Below are 15,656 nucleotides of genomic sequence, written 5' to 3' on the forward strand. Positions count from 1 at the left end.
GAGCTGACATGCTTCATCCAGCTGCCTTTGGATCAATGTATATGTCGAATGCCAATCATTTCAAGAAGCGCACCTATCCTAGACGCTCAGAGATCTTGCTTAACATTTTCAGAGCGATGTTTCCCTACAACCCATCTCCGTCTGCTGTGGCTTGTAAAGAGGGCTGTAATATTATGGACGTTACTGCTCTGGAAAGAGCGGCGTCAACGCTTTACTGTGCAACGCTGTGAAATGGAAGTGACAGTCCAACAATACTTCCCGTCTCATCTCCGATAGGAATCCGGCCTCTTTATACCGAGCGCTTTCTAAGTCCCCCCCAATTTGTTCACCAGCCTGGAAACCTCTGTCTCAAACGCACTGTGCATGGAGTCAGCAGCTCCAAAACTGGTTGAGACAGATTGACCCGAGTCAGGTTGTTCCTCCTGAAAGTGTAAAAGAACGGGATTGTTTTAAACGCAAGCTGCAGCGCCGGTGAACGGTTTGGGCCCGGCGCCCCGAGACAGAGCTCTGCTACCTGCCCACGGGCATGGTGCGACAGCAGCAGCCTTTGAGAAACGCTCCACGTGCCCAGCTTGGAAATACAAATCCAGATCAATCTCCGGACCCTTCCAACCTTTGGCTTTTGCTAAGAAGGAAGTTGGTTACGGGGGTGGCGTCGTGCAAAGGGACCCTGCTTGCCTCGGCATGCAGTAAAAACTAACCAGAAGATTCGGGTCTTACCTGAAAGACGGTCACGATGGCCCACAACAAGGAATCGAAGTTCTTTCTGTCTGGAACGGTGTCCCCTGTTTCTGTTTTCAAGCTAAACTTGCATCCAAAAAGATGCATGCCGAGAATGCTAGAGGGGGAAAAGGAAGGGACACAGAACATGCGCTTTATGGGAATGTGTAGCTTTAAGAAGCACCACGGTGCCCTTTGGGGCACTTTCCTTGCACAGCTGCACCATGCGTGTGCCATCTCGGAGGAGCATCCCTGTTTCGGGAGGTGGGGAGTGACACTGCATGGAGGATGAGACACTCCACAAGGAGCGGTCCTGCCATTTCAGTGATAAAAGCCTGCTTTACATTTATCAGTAGAAAGAGGATGAAGGTGTGAATGCGAAAGAGCATGGCTATGACCCTTGTCGTAGGCTCCTGTAGTAACTCCCTGGAATATCTTCATTGAAGACAGTGGTTTTTGTCCCTGCCGTTTCAGTCTAGACTGTCTGCAGCCCTTTCCCTTCAGAGTACGTTGGACTCTGGGCTCCAACACACACACACTGGCACCATCAAATCATTAGTTTCCTAAATGTTGCGTGGGCTTTAGTTCGGAAGGGATGTTCCCAGACCAAAGGCTATGAGTGACGCAGTTGTAAACTCCTCCATGAGCACAAACATGTCTCAAATACCTCTCTAAAGACCTTCTGCAGAGGGATATGGTTAACAGAGAGACTGCTCTACACTTGGCACAGTAGGACCTATTTTCTCTTAAGCTAATTAAATGAGTCCAGGAGCAGAGAAAGGAGCTCCACATTTAGGACCCATTCGGTCTTTGTCCTCTTGGCTGGTATGGACAACGAAGTGCCCAATTACTGCCAGCTGCAAGGGTGACCTTCTTCTCTTTTGGACTGCCTTATGTCAAGGCCTTATGTTAGACACGGTGTCATGAGCTTTTCCATGGGACATCAACATGACAAAAACTTCAACACAAATAATAAGGGGGAAAAAGTAACAAGCACAAGAAGATCAGAGAAAACAGCTTGGACTGACACCAGCAAGCATTAAGGAGATTTACCAGTTTATATAAACTGGTTGCACCTCCCGTGTATTTGATAAAAGGATATTCGCTTCCAAAATGCTTGCCATATGTATTTGAGAAAATGCTGAGCTAGTTTAAACTGATGGACATGCACTGGCAAGATGCCAGTCTGAACCAGCTAGGAAGCTGGACTGTTATTTCTGAAGTCTCAAGTATTTTGCATGGAGGAAACTTCCCGTGGCATTGCTAGGAAGCGGGTTTGCACGGAAGAAACTTCCTGTGCCATGCTAGGAAGCAGGTTTGCACGGAAGAAACTTCCCGTGGCATTGCTAGGAAGCGGGTTTGCATGGAGGAAACTTTCCGTGGCATTGCTAGGAAGCGGGTTTGCATGGAAGAAACTTCCTGTGCCATGCTAGGAAGCAGGTTTGCATGGAGGAACCTTCCCATGCCATTGCTAGGAAGCAGGTTTGCACGGAGGAAACTTCCTGTGCCATGCTAGGAAGCAGTTTTGCACGGAGGAACCTTCCCATGGCATTGCTAGGAAGCAGGTTTGCACAGAGGAAACTTCCCGTGGCATTGCTAGGAAGCGGGTTTGCATGGAGGAAACTTTCCGTGGCATTGCTAGGAAGCGGGTTTGCATGGAAGAAACTTCCTGTGCCGTGCTAGGAAGCGGGTTTGCACGGAGGAAACTTCCCGTGGCATTGCTAGGAAGCGGGTTTGCACGGAAGAAACTTCCTGTGCCATGCTAGGAAGCAGGTTTGCACGGAGGAAACTTTCCGTGGCATTGCTAGGAAGCGGGTTTGCATGGAAGAAACTTCCTGTGCCATGCTAGGAAGCAGGTTTGCACGGAGGAAACTTCCCGTGGCATTGCTAGGAAGCGGGTTTGCACGGAGAAAACTTCCTGTGCCATGCTAGGAAGCGGGTTTGCACGGAAGAAACTTCCTGTGCCATGCTAGGAAGCAGGTTTGCACGGAGGAAACTTCCCATGGCATTGCTAGGAAGCGGGTTTGCACGGAGGAAACTTCCTGTGCCATGCTAGGAAGCGGGTTTGCACGGAGGAAACTTCCTGTGCCATGCTAGGAAGCGGGTTTGCACGGAGGAAACTTCCTGTGCCATGCTAGGAAGCAGGTTTGCACGGAGGAAACTTCCCGTGCCATGCTAGGAAGCAGGTTTGCACGGAGGAACCTTCCCATGCCATTGCTAGGAAGCAGGTTTGCACGGAGGAAACTTCCTGTGCCATGCTAGGAAGCAGGTTTGCACGGAGGAAACTTCCCGTGGCATTGCTAGGAAGCGGGTTTGCATGGAGGAAACTTTCCGTGGCATTGCTAGGAAGCAGGTTTGCACGGAGGAACCTTCCCATGCCATTGCTAGGAAGCAGGTTTGCACGGAGGAAACTTCCCATGCCATGCTAGGAAGCAGGTTTGCACGGAGGAAACTTCCCGTGCCATGCTAGGAAGCAGGTTTGCACGGAGGAACCTTCCCATGCCATTGCTAGGAAGCAGGTTTGCACGGAGGAAACTTCCTGTGCCATGCTAGGAAGCAGGTTTGCACGGAGGAAACTTCCCGTGGCATTGCTAGGAAGCGGGTTTGCATGGAGGAAACTTTCCGTGGCATTGCTAGGAAGCAGGTTTGCATGGAGGAAACTTCCCGTGCCATGCTAGGAAGCAGGTTTGCACGGAGGAAACTTCCCGTGCCATTGCTAGGAAGCAGGTTTGCACGGAGGAAACTTTCCGTGGCATTGCTAGGAAGTGGGTTTGCACGGAGGAAACTTCCCATGCCATTGCTAGGAAGCAGGTTTGCATGGAAGAAACTTCCTGTGCCATGCTAGGAAGCAGGTTTGCATGGAGGAACCTTCCCCTGCCATTGCTAGGAAGCAGGTTTGCACGGAGGAAACTTCCCGTGCCATGCTAGGAAGCAGGTGTGCACGGAGGAAACTTCCCGTGCCATGCTAGGAAGCAGGTCTGCACGGAGGAAACTTCCCGTGCCATGCTAGGAAGCAGGTTTGCACGGAGGAAACTTCCTGTGCCATGCTAGGAAGCAGGTTTGCACGGAGGAAACTTCCCGTGCCATGCTAGGAAGCGGGTGTGCACGGAGGAAACTTCCCGTGCCATGCTAGGAAGCGGGTTTGCACGGAGGAAACTTCCCGTGCCATGCTAGGAAGCAGGTGTGCACGGAGGAAACTTCCCGTGCCATGCTAGGAAGCAGGTCTGCACGGAGGAAACTTCCCGTGCCATGCTAGGAAGCAGGTTTGCACGGAGGAAACTTCCTGTGCCATGCTAGGAAGCAGGTTTGCACGGAGGAAACTTCCCGTGCCATGCTAGGAAGCAGGTGTGCACGGAGGAAACTTCCCGTGCCATGCTAGGAAGCAGGTTTGCACGGAGGAACCTTCCCATGCCATTGCTAGGAAGCAGGTTTGCACGGAGGAAACTTCCCGTGCCATGCTAGGAAGCAGGTTTGCACGGAGGAAACTTCCCGTGCCATGCTAGGAAGCAGGTTTGCACGGAGGAACCTTCCCATGCCATTGCTAGGAAGCAGGTTTGCACGGAGGAAACTTCCTGTGCCATGCTAGGAAGCAGGTTTGCACGGAGGAACCTTCCCATGCCATTGCTAGGAAGCAGGTTTGCACGGAGGAAACTTCCCGTGCCATGCTAGGAAGCAGGTTTGCACGGAGGAAACTTCCCGTGCCATTGCTAGGAAGCAGGTTTGCACGGAGGAAACTTTCTGTGGCATTGCTAGGAAGTGGGTTTGCACGGAGGAAACTTCCCATGCCATTGCTAGGAAGCAGGTTTGCATGGAAGAAACTTCCTGTGCCATGCTAGGAAGCAGGTTTGCATGGAGGAACCTTCCCCTGCCATTGCTAGGAAGCAGGTTTGCACGGAGGAAACTTCCCGTGCCATGCTAGGAAGCAGGTGTGCACGGAGGAAACTTCCCGTGCCATGCTAGGAAGCAGGTCTGCACGGAGGAAACTTCCCGTGCCATGCTAGGAAGCAGGTTTGCACGGAGGAAACTTCCCGTGCCATGCTAGGAAGCAGGTTTGCACGGAGGAAACTTCCCGTGCCATGCTAGGAAGCAGGTGTGCACGGAGGAAACTTCCCGTGCCATGCTAGGAAGCAGGTCTGCACGGAGGAAACTTCCCGTGCCATGCTAGGAAGCAGGTTTGCACGGAGGAAACTTCCTGTGCCATGCTAGGAAGCAGGTTTGCACGGAGGAACCTTCCCATGCCATTGCTAGGAAGCAGGTTTGCACGGAGGAAACTTCCTGTGCCATGCTAGGAAGCAGGTTTGCACGGAGGAAACTTCCCGTGGCATTGCTAGGAAGCGGGTTTGCACGGAAGAAACTTCCTGTGCCATGCTAGGAAGCAGGTTTGCACGGAGGAAACTTCCCGTGGCATTGCTAGGAAGCGGGTTTGCATGGAGGAAACTTTCCGTGGCATTGCTAGGAAGCGGGTTTGCACGGAGAAAACTTCCTGTGCCATGCTAGGAAGCGGGTTTGCATGGAAGAAACTTCCTGTGCCATGCTAGGAAGCAGGTTTGCACGGAGGAAACTTCCCGTGCCATTGCTAGGAAGCGGGTTTGCACGGAGGAAACTTCCTGTGCCATGCTAGGAAGCGGGTTTGCACGGAAGAAACTTCCCATGGCATTGCTAGGAAGCGGGTTTGCATGGAGGAAACTTCCCGTGCCATTGCTAGGAAGCAGGTTTGCACGGAGGAAACTTCCCATGGCATTGCTAGGAAGCGGGTTTGCATGGAGGAAACTTCCCGTGCCATTGCTAGGAAGCAGGTTTGCACGGAGGAACCTTCCCATGCCATTGCTAGGAAGCAGGTTTGCACGGAGGAAACTTCCCGTGCCATGCTAGGAAGCAGGTTTGCACGGAGGAAACTTCCCGTGCCATGCTAGGAAGCAGGTTTGCACGGAGGAAACTTCCCGTGCCATGCTAGGAAGCAGGTTTGCACGGAGGAAACTTCCCGTGCCATGCTAGGAAGCAGGTTTGCACGGAGGAAACTTCCCGTGCCATGCTAGGAAGCAGGTTTGCACGGAGGAAACTTCCCGTGCCATGCTAGGAAGCAGGTGTGCACGGAGGAAACTTCCCGTGCCATGCTAGGAAGCAGGTTTGCACGGAGGAAACTTCCCGTGCCATGCTAGGAAGCAGGTTTGCACGGAGGAAACTTCCTGTGCCATGCTAGGAAGCAGGTTTGCACGGAGGAAACTTCCTGTGCCATGCTAGGAAGCAGGTTTGCACGGAGGAACCTTCCCATGGCATTGCTAGGAAGCAGGTTTGCATGGAGGAAACTTCCTGTGCCATGCTAGGAAGCAGGTTTGCACGGAGGAAACTTCCTGTGCCATGCTAGGAAGTGGGTTTGCACGGAGGAAACTTTCCGTGGCATTGCTAGGAAGCGGGTTTGCAAGGAGGAAACTTTCCGTGGCATTGCTAGGAAGCGGGTTTGCACGGAGGAAACTTCCCGTGCCATTGCTAGGAAGCAGGTTTGCACGGAAGAAACTTCCTGTGCCATTGCTAGGAAGCGGGGTTTGATGATATGGATACTTGTCCTCTGCCAGTTGAGACCAACCATCTTCTTCATGCTAGCCATTAAATAGCCATAGACAACAGCCCGTGCTATTCCCTTTGTGGTTGGTTGGTCCTAAAGAGCACATCCAAGCAACCCTGCATTTTGTTCTGCTCTCTCCCTCGCATGGTCCTGGTCTTGCTTTCCTGGGTCATGACTAATTCATACCAATCAGAGGTGTGGAAGCTGACCAAAGGATGGAGGCCCTTTTACCCTATGATCATCTAGTTTCTAGTGGCACATTCATCTGTACAGCAGGGCTAAAAATAAAATAATAATAAGTTCTGGACACTGTACTTCCTCTCCCTCTGAAACACAGAGCTGGCAAATTCCCTTGGTAGACAACTTCCTGGTTTTAAACTAAACTCGCCTGTCTCCCAGGAACCCTGCAGGGATTATTTTACTGCTGTTTGTTTGTGTTCATAATTTGTCTCCCGATTACAGGACTGTATAAAACTCTGAGACCGCAAAGAGGTAAATCATCCGTTGAATGTCTGCCTGTCAGCCTATTGAGAGCGCTCCCGTGATCTAGGCTGCTTGGCAAACATGCCCCATTGTTATTCTAATCCGTGTATAACTTAAGCAAGCCCAACTATTAATCCAGGGAGGGAAAGCAGCAGCTGCTGGTACCTGAAAATGAATATGAAGAGCATGAGCAGCATGCAGAAGGTGGCCACGTTATCCATCGTCTTCATCAGGACCACGAGCTGACGGCGAAGGGCGGGCATGAAACGCACCAGCTTGAGGACTCTGAGCAGCCGAAAAGTTCGTAGCACAGAAAGGCCTCCGTCCGACTGGCCGATGATCTCCCAGACGCTGTGGGGACACAAGAGGGAAAAACAAACTCATGTTCCCTGTCCCGTCCGTGGCAGTTTGATGCAAGTACACCCAAGCGTGCCGGACGGCGGGTCTCTCACTGAATATCTACTCGGGCAGCATTTTGGGGTACTTGTCAAGCTAACAGGGGCCAGTTCTTCTATTTGCCTCCACTGCTCTGCTTCTGGACGCTGGAACGATCTCAGGATCAGCACCTTTAAAACAAAGGCATACTCTTTTTGTGACAGAAAACACCGTGGTTTTATCTACCACTTTTCTATGGTGCCTTGTGACACAGTGATTTAAAAGCATTTCCTGTATATGTCACTAGCTGGCACCAAGGCAACAAGAGGTGACCTCAAGATGCAGCTTGAGATTTGGAAACACCCTAATATTCAAGAGGGTTCGGAGACGTGGCTGGCTGTAAAGTCGGAGTTTGAATGAGCTCTGTGTTTACACTTATTACCTCTGGGTTTCCAGTGGCTGGCTATGCATTTTGAGTTTGAATTATCTCCGAGTTCCCAGTTATTTGCTCTCTCACAGAAGCTGGTCTTGGACTATCTCTGGGCACCGTGACTTAACTGTGGCCGATGGCTCAGATCATCGGCTGCTTGAAAACTAGCATTGCTCCTTAGAGTCAATGGATCACGTTCTCCAGTGGAAGAACATGGCATAACTCCATTGAAACCAATGACCCAGGTCCCATCTGGAGTAAACTAGCCTCACTCCATGGAAGACCATGACCCTACACTGATTTCCACCTTCTGAAGTTCTCAACATTTTTTCCCCCCCCTGCAAAATCAGTGAGCGAATTTAGCGACCATGAAGCTGTGAGATGGATGGGCTTGCCAGAGCTGACACAGTGTGGACAGACACTGAAGAGGACGGACGCCTGGATGCTGCCGTGCCAAAACCACCTCTCCCCCGACCTCAAGCATCCTTATGTGATGACAGATACCCTTGGAAGAGGGCACTGAGCTGATGCCTTATGCTGTAGTCCCACCACTGGCAGTATTGCCATGTTCTGGCTTTTCCGAGACAGGTATTCATTTAGGAAAAGTAGATGTTGCCAGAAACGTGGGTAGATATGCAATGCTTTCCCAAGAACCAGCCCTGCTACACTTCAATGGAAAATCCACCCTTGCCCCAGTTGTGCATCAGAAAGAGACTTCACTTTCCATCTACAATGTCTATATAGTTTGGACGGACCTTCTAAAGACGAGATCTTAAAGATCCTAAACAGCCAAGAGATTACATCCTATTAAGCCCCCCTCCGAGTTCTGGATTAACCAAAACCCACGTTACTCATAGCCCGACTGACTGGTTGGAAACGACTAAATGAAGGTGTGGGGTGAAAAAACAAGCATGCAGCTGGCAGTGACCTGATGATGACGATGATCCCATCGAAGATGTTGTATGGGTTCTTGATGTAACCGAAGATGCCAAAGGCCAGGAGCTTGAGGAGCATCTCCAGGGCAAACATGCTGGTGAAGACAATGTTACTGATCTCCAAGGCGTTGGTCAGCTCATCCGGCTACGAGACAGAAAGATGCACAGTCAAACGGAGGCACAGAAGGAGATGCTGAATGGCTTGTTATTGCCCACGGTCAGGGCACTCCTTTCCTCCTGGAATTAATTCCCACATTACCCTCTACACCCTAAATTGCCGCCTCCATCCTCTGCTTCAGAAGAACCGCAAGGGCATGGAGATTCCCAGAAGTCAATGGGATATATGGTCTTTGATATCTTTGAAAATCCCATTCGAAAAATAATAGGAAGAGTTCCTTGTGGCTTGGATTTTTTTTTTCTTACATTCTGGTTAGAAATATGGAGAGAAGTCTTCTATGCGGTCCTAAGAGATTTAATGCTCACTGAAGCCCATGGAAAAAGTCTCACCTATTCCTACAGGAGACCTTTTGCACCTGTGTGGGTATGAGCTTGGAAGAAAGACATGGAAAACTGACCTTCCAACAGTCCAAGAAAACCTTTAAGGCAAAACCTTTATGGGTCCCTCTTTCATCAAACCTAGTGGCATTGATACGGTACCTAGCCCAAGCTATTCTAGGTCCCTAGGCACTACAGCAATACAAGTACATCCCAAAGAAAAGATCCAGGCAGATTCTTCTCACTAGAGTTACTTCCCCCCAAAGCAGTTTGAAGAACAGCAATGTGCACTTGGAAAGCTAAATGCCAGATACTTTGCAAAAGAAAATGAGACTTTTCCATTTCCTCCGTGTAACAATATTGTGCAGGAAAAAGGGCTATTTTCATATCTGACTCATCTCCTGAGTGATAATAGCTTCCTTTATTTTCATCACCCATTAGCCCGCATGGTAGCAGCTGACAGGTACTCGAGGCGGCTGCTGCATTATCTGAAATCGTGAAGAGAGGGGACCCTTGCGATACCATAGCACGGCGCAGAAAAATGCACATTTTATTCTCTGTACCATCTGCTGAGTACTCAGCAAACAGGAAGGAAGGGGAAAGGCTTAACTTCACCCAACAACAGCCAAGGAGACCCTACCCGCTCCAGACCCACTACACAACAGCTGGCCTGATGCAAAGGAACCACCTTGCTTGGGCCCATCCATTGCGACTCTCCACAAAGGCTGTTAGGTGCTTGAAAAAAGACACATTAATCCACTTGGCCCTCCCAAACAACCCGCTGATTATAATTCACAGACATCCTCATCATAATGATACACCTGAGAGCCAACTTCCCAGGCCTTAGCATCCAAATACTCTAAAAAAAAATGAAAAAAGGGACCATCTACATTAACGCATGGAACAGCTCCCGGCAATACTAGATCAATCCCTTGGGTTCCCCTTTTTAAAAGCATGTCACTAAATGGAGAGATGGGGTTGAGGTGTTTTCTCTGATTATAACGGAGTCATGTTCAACTAAACCCATTCCTTGTTGGCCATTGCTAAATCCTCCGAGCCAGGGAAGGCTTGTTCTTGGAACTCACGAAAACCCTGCTAAAGTAAATGTTGCCAGTACATGACCAGAGGCTGAGACCACTCCTAGATATTCCTATGCAAATGGATGATTTCCATCCTGAGCTTCTCAGGATATTTAATAATCCCTGGAAATTTAAGCTTGACTTTAACCTGACTCCCCACAAAGGCTGTTAGGTGCCATGCAATTACACAGCAACGTTTAAGGATGTGGCCATGATACTGGATGCTTGAAGAAAGACACAGAAATTAGAAAGAGCGAAGAGGAGAGCAATAAAAATAATGAGCTGTCTAGAAAGCATGGCATTCAAGGAAAGGTTGGAAGAACTGGGATTAGCCTGGCAGAGAGAAGATTGAGGTGGGGGGTTGATAACAGTCTTCAACTACAAGGGGTTGCTGTAAAGAAGGTGGTGATCAACCGTTGTCCATCTCCAAGAGGGACGGGACAAGGAGCATTGGGCTTAAGTTGCAACCAGGGAGATTCGGGTTGGTTGCCCCATGCGGGTGGCTAACCGTGGGCACAGATTCCCTGGAGAAGCTGGGAAATGTCCATCACTGGATGTTTTAAAGCACAGCAGAGGGTCGGAGTAGCTGCCTTTCCAGCCCTGTTGTTTCAGGGTTCATTTGCTGCTTTTCTTAAAATTCTGCCTCTTGGAGTCACGTGAATATGAGGAAAGTTCAGCATTCAGTGAAAAAAAACAACAACCCCCAGCACATTTCTAGCCTTTTTCCCTTGCAGAGAAATGCTTGAAAACACTGAAACTCAGAGGCTCAAAAAGAAGAGACAAATATCAAGAACCCACAGTATATTTATCAGTCCATGATTTTTAAAGCCAACCTGCTGATCCTTTGTGCCGAGACTTTTGATCTCTGAAACGTGGAGATTGCAGCAAGGTAATGTGCTAGGGCAGTTGTTTGAACCCATCTACCCATTTGTTTCAACAATTTGCTGCCCTCACTGCTTAATTCTCCGGTGCTGTCACTTTTGCCTGACATATCTGAGACTGAGATGACAAAATCTGCTCTAGGATCAGAGGACTGGGGGGAGAGGGGGGTGGTGAAGCGGGGGGGGGGGGGGAAAGCCCTGATGAAATCATCAATAGCACTAATTAGTCACTGATCTCTTAGCAGAGAGATAAAGATGAACCAGCAGCTTCTCTGTAAAGCTGATGATGGGCAGGGTGCTGACACTGCAAAGCCAACCAGGCTTCAAACAAGGGATCTTCATTATCCTTTATTGCTCATATTTGGTGCAAGGCAGAACTAATGCGTTGACAAGGACTGCTGTAAGGAGAGACATTTAGACTGCAGCCGCATTGACATGGGCGCTGGAGCCACTGGGCAGAGACAAGGATGGATGGCCCTGCATGCTGGCTAGGTTGCTGATGTGGGCTTTTGTATTATTAGAGTGGAAGCTGAAGAGCACACGAGCCAAAAACCCATTGATAATGCCTTCAAATGCAATTACCCCCTTTCAACACCAACTAGAGCCTAGAAAACAGACCGCCATGGAGATTTTTTATGGCTTATGAAATGGTTTGCTGCTCAGAGAACATTTCATTCCCCACTCTTCTCCTTTCCCAATGAACAGCGATCAAGGTTCGTGCAGACCTGTGCAAACTCAACAACCAACCCTCTTCCAGCCACTAGAAGAGACTGTTGTGACCTGAACTATAGGAATAACGCCCCTCATCTCTCCTGTTGTCTGTCCTGTTGATGCACGCTGTAAACCCTGCAGGGCAGGCATCCTCTATGGGTATGGGCAGTGTTCAGCACAGTGAGGTCCAGCGTTTCACTGGGGTATGCAATAGCCCCCTCCTCTTGCCAGGACATGGCTCAGACACGTGGCCGTGAGCTTCCTACTGACTTCAGCAATTCCACCCCCGTCGCAGCTGAGTTAATCCCAGAGAACAGCAACCGCCGAGCCTGGCACAGAGGCAGGGGACTGTAAACAACCCGGGAACATTGAGTTTCAGAAACATGCCGTTCATTTTTGTCCCTGGGTTTTTCACCGTTCCGGGCCTAAAGCCATCAATGGGACCGCGCGTGTCAGCGTGCGCCTGGCTTCTGTTTTTAAAAAGTTGAAGCTCAGGCTGCAGGGACTTGGGCCATGAGGATGAACAATAATATTCTCCCATAAGGACCTGTCAGCTCGCACTCTCTTCTGGACACCTTATAGTCTGCTTCTCCCCTTGTTTCTATTATTTTTAGGGTCTCTTTTTCCACTTACTGCAATATATTTCATTTGTGTAAGGACTCTGGCACCAAAGTCAGTTTGTGGGGTTTATAAAGTATTAAAAAGACGGGGAGAGGGAAACAGGAAAGCCCTGGGGGAAGCGAGTAGGTGAACCCAAATTATACAACCGTTTGGACTATTACAATTGAACCAGGGGAATTAGCACAGTACTGGATAATGTGCCAGGCAGTGTTATTCTTTATTATGTTCATAGGTTACAGAAGCATTTGCAATAGGAGTGACAGCAGCCCAGCAGTTTATAGTAACAGAGCCGCAATTATCTAAGACAGTAAAATATGCAAGAGAAATACCGTATTTACTCAAATCCAAGGTGACTCTGAATGTAAGACGACCCTCTCCCCCCCTAATTAGAGTCTATCTTTGGAAAATTTATGAATTGGTTATAATTTTCCATGTATAGAAACTAATTATTGGAGGGTTGCCTTTAATTTATCCCTCCGCTGCTGCAGGGGGGTAGGCAGTGGGGGGCAGGTGGTGTGGGGAGGTCAAGCAGCTTGCCCCCTGCCACCTCTGCCCCCTGCCTGTCCCCCCCAACCTCTGTTTCACGTGACCATGCTCGGTCCTCGGTCTAGCGTGGGGCACAGAGCAAGGTCCCAGCCCAGCCCCATAGCAGCCATGCCAGTTCCATGCCACCGCTATGGGGCTGTGCTCAGTGCCCCAGGCTGCAGCACGCATGGAGACTGCTGTGGCAAAGTAAGGAGGGGAAGGAGAGGGGCAGGTCGGGGACCAGAAACTGCATGGAGGGAGGAGATGGGGAGAAGAGGCTGCAGGGGGGAAAATGATGGGGTGCACAGGTGGTGGGCAGGGGGGCAGACAGCAGCTGTGGTTATGGCCCTGACTCCAGGTAGGGGCTGGATCCTGAGCCACAGCAGCTGCCAGCTCCCCCCACGCTCATACTCAATTCTAAGACGAGGGGCTTCCCTCCCCCCCTGCATGTGAAATGACAGTGGGGGGGACCTCTTTTTAGACTCAAGTAAATATGGTAGATAGTTGTCTATGGTCTTTTCCATCTTGGTATCTAAACGGTCTTCATTTCTCCCCTGAGAAAGCACAGAGTAGCTCAGGGAGCCGACTACAAACCTAAATTTTCCCAGACACAAACTTGGCAGCTACAGCTGCAAAACAGCCCGCTAGATTATAACATCTCCATCTGCAAAAGCCTCTCTCCACACACACTGGGCATTGCAGAGCAACCTCAGCCCTTCAAGTCCACTTGCTGCTCCTGGGCATCATCCCCTTTGGAAATCTCCAGGTATTGCTACTCAGGTCCCCGGTCCTAAAGCATCCTAGATCAGTGGTTGCTTTTACATCCTTTGGCCACAGTCCCCTTGGGAGATGGTAACATCTTCACTTAACCTTCAAAAATCCTTATTCTGGGCTGATAGGGAAGCTATGGCACAGGTAGGGTGGCCACTAGTCCTGTTTTACATCAGACCTTCCTGTTTTTAAACACTTCGTCCCCTGTCCATTTCTGAATGAGGAATGGACTGCAAAGAGTCCTCATTGGTGGAAACACATGTCAAGCCTTCTTCCTTGCAATTCTTTTGGCTGTGCCTAAATTTAGGGCGGTACATAGCCAGGAGGAGCAGGGGTCTGAACCAGCCAGGGAGAGAGGGAGGTAGAGGATCCCACTGGCCCCACCCCTCACTGCTGATTGGCCAAGGAGAGGTTGTGAAATCTTCACTGGAGGTTTTTTAAAGCAGTAAGAAGCATCTGTTTGAGTACGCTTGCTCCTGATTCAGTGCCAGGATGGGAAAACATGGCCTCCTGAGGTTCCTTCAAGCTCTACAAATCTACAACTTTAAAGCCAGGAAGAGGGAAAAATGGAGAATCAGATGGTGTTAAGTGGCGCTGAGGCTAAGTACAGACCGTCAAAAAGCCCAAGGCTGAAAAGATTCAATCTTTGCAGGTTAGTCTAAGCTGTGCAGATTGAACCGATCAGCAAGTGAACAGACACTCACTTTTGATTCCAGAAATGCGGCCATGCCTGCAGTGGCCCAGGCCAGATGCCAGGGGGTGCTAGAGTATATCTTCCTGCTAGGCTGGAGCAGACAGCCTGGGCCAAGGCTAGCCCACCCACCCTGCAAGGGGTGGGTATTTGTAAGGGAGGTGCAAAGCATCCTGGGATGCTGGAGGACTGTGAATTAACTTGAATCTGGAGGGGATCTGGGACAGAAGTTCCATAAACTGATTTAACCTAAATCAGTTTAGTTTGATACTACATCCATTCAGGTTTATCTTAAACCAATTTTGGCCATTTTGAACTTCTGTTGTGTTACAGGTCTGAACTGGTTTCTGATCACTTATACCGGTTTATGTGTAATGTCCGTCTCTAGCCTGAGAGGGCAGCTTCTGGTGGCCCCGCAGAGCTCTACAATGCCAGCAGAGGCATAGATGTGGGGGAGATATTAACCTTTCCTCGGTAGTTTCCTCAGCCTCATATGCAGCACTCCCAACAAAGCCTATTTATGCCGCCTCAGCCATAATGGAACGCTGACTCATACAGATGAGCAAGTCTTCCCCGTCCATCCTTCCTGAGGGAGCAGCAATCCAAATGGAACAAATTGACTTTTATCAACCTTCCTCAACTATCGACCATGGACCTGGCACTTATTGTGGCACTGGGTGTGCCGAGAGAGATTAAAACCATTGCTTTACTCAGTGAGCTGTACAGCTTCCTACGCAACTAATCTGTTTAACTGATGGATTACTGGGGTCCATATTAGATTTCTAAAGTTATGCGTCACCGTGAAAGCAATCGCTAGATGAAAGCCTCCTTTTAAGGAGAGATTAAAATGATGGTTTGGGTAGGATTAGTTGTTTTGTTTTTTTTAAAGGAAATATTGTTCAAAAATTGCAGAAAATAGCTTAAATGGATTTAAAATGCTGGCACCACAGGAAGGGAGCGAATCGATAAAGTTGTTAAAAGGAGCACAGCATCAGAAAATACAGCTTTAAAATTTTTTAACCATAACTTTTTAAAACATGTATATTTTTTACAACCCGATTCCCGTTGTACTCTGTAGCAACAGGATTTAGTGTGGGGCCTAGAAAGCAGGACTCCTGGGTTCTGTTCCGACACGTGGAAGGAAGCGTGGACCAGCGGGTGGTAAAACATTTAATTTTATTGCTGCTTCTGGTTTATGCTTCATATTGAATTCAGATATACCTAGTCCATACAGCTCGAGGACCACCTGGGGTTAGCAAAGCACTGGCCATGGCTCGGGGAAAGCCACCGTTTAGATTTATTTCCTCCAAGAGCCTGAGTTTTGTCCTTCATCTCCATGCCTTGCCCAACATGCCAGCTGCAGAGGGCCTCTTTTT

At 49.4% G+C, this 15,656-nt stretch overlaps 1 protein-coding gene across 6 annotated transcripts in view; it reads right to left on the minus strand.

Annotated features, from left to right (window-relative positions):
- The window catches only part of CACNA1H (calcium voltage-gated channel subunit alpha1 H), a 192,761-nt gene that overhangs the window by 75,309 nt on the left and 101,796 nt on the right, over positions 1-15,656 (minus strand). For all 6 annotated transcript variants that reach the window (XM_019494553.2, XM_019494550.2, XM_019494551.2 and 3 more), the window contains 3 exons: positions 8,500-8,651; positions 6,932-7,117; positions 721-838 (listed from right to left, as the gene is read on the minus strand). In XM_019494553.2, the coding sequence (XP_019350098.2) occupies positions 721-838; positions 6,932-7,117; positions 8,500-8,651 (456 nt within the window). The remainder of the gene's footprint in view (positions 1-720; positions 839-6,931; positions 7,118-8,499; positions 8,652-15,656) is intronic.

This window comes from Alligator mississippiensis, chromosome 13 (assembly GCF_030867095.1).
Source record: "Alligator mississippiensis isolate rAllMis1 chromosome 13, rAllMis1, whole genome shotgun sequence".
Classification (NCBI taxonomy): Eukaryota; Metazoa; Chordata; order Crocodylia; family Alligatoridae; genus Alligator; species Alligator mississippiensis.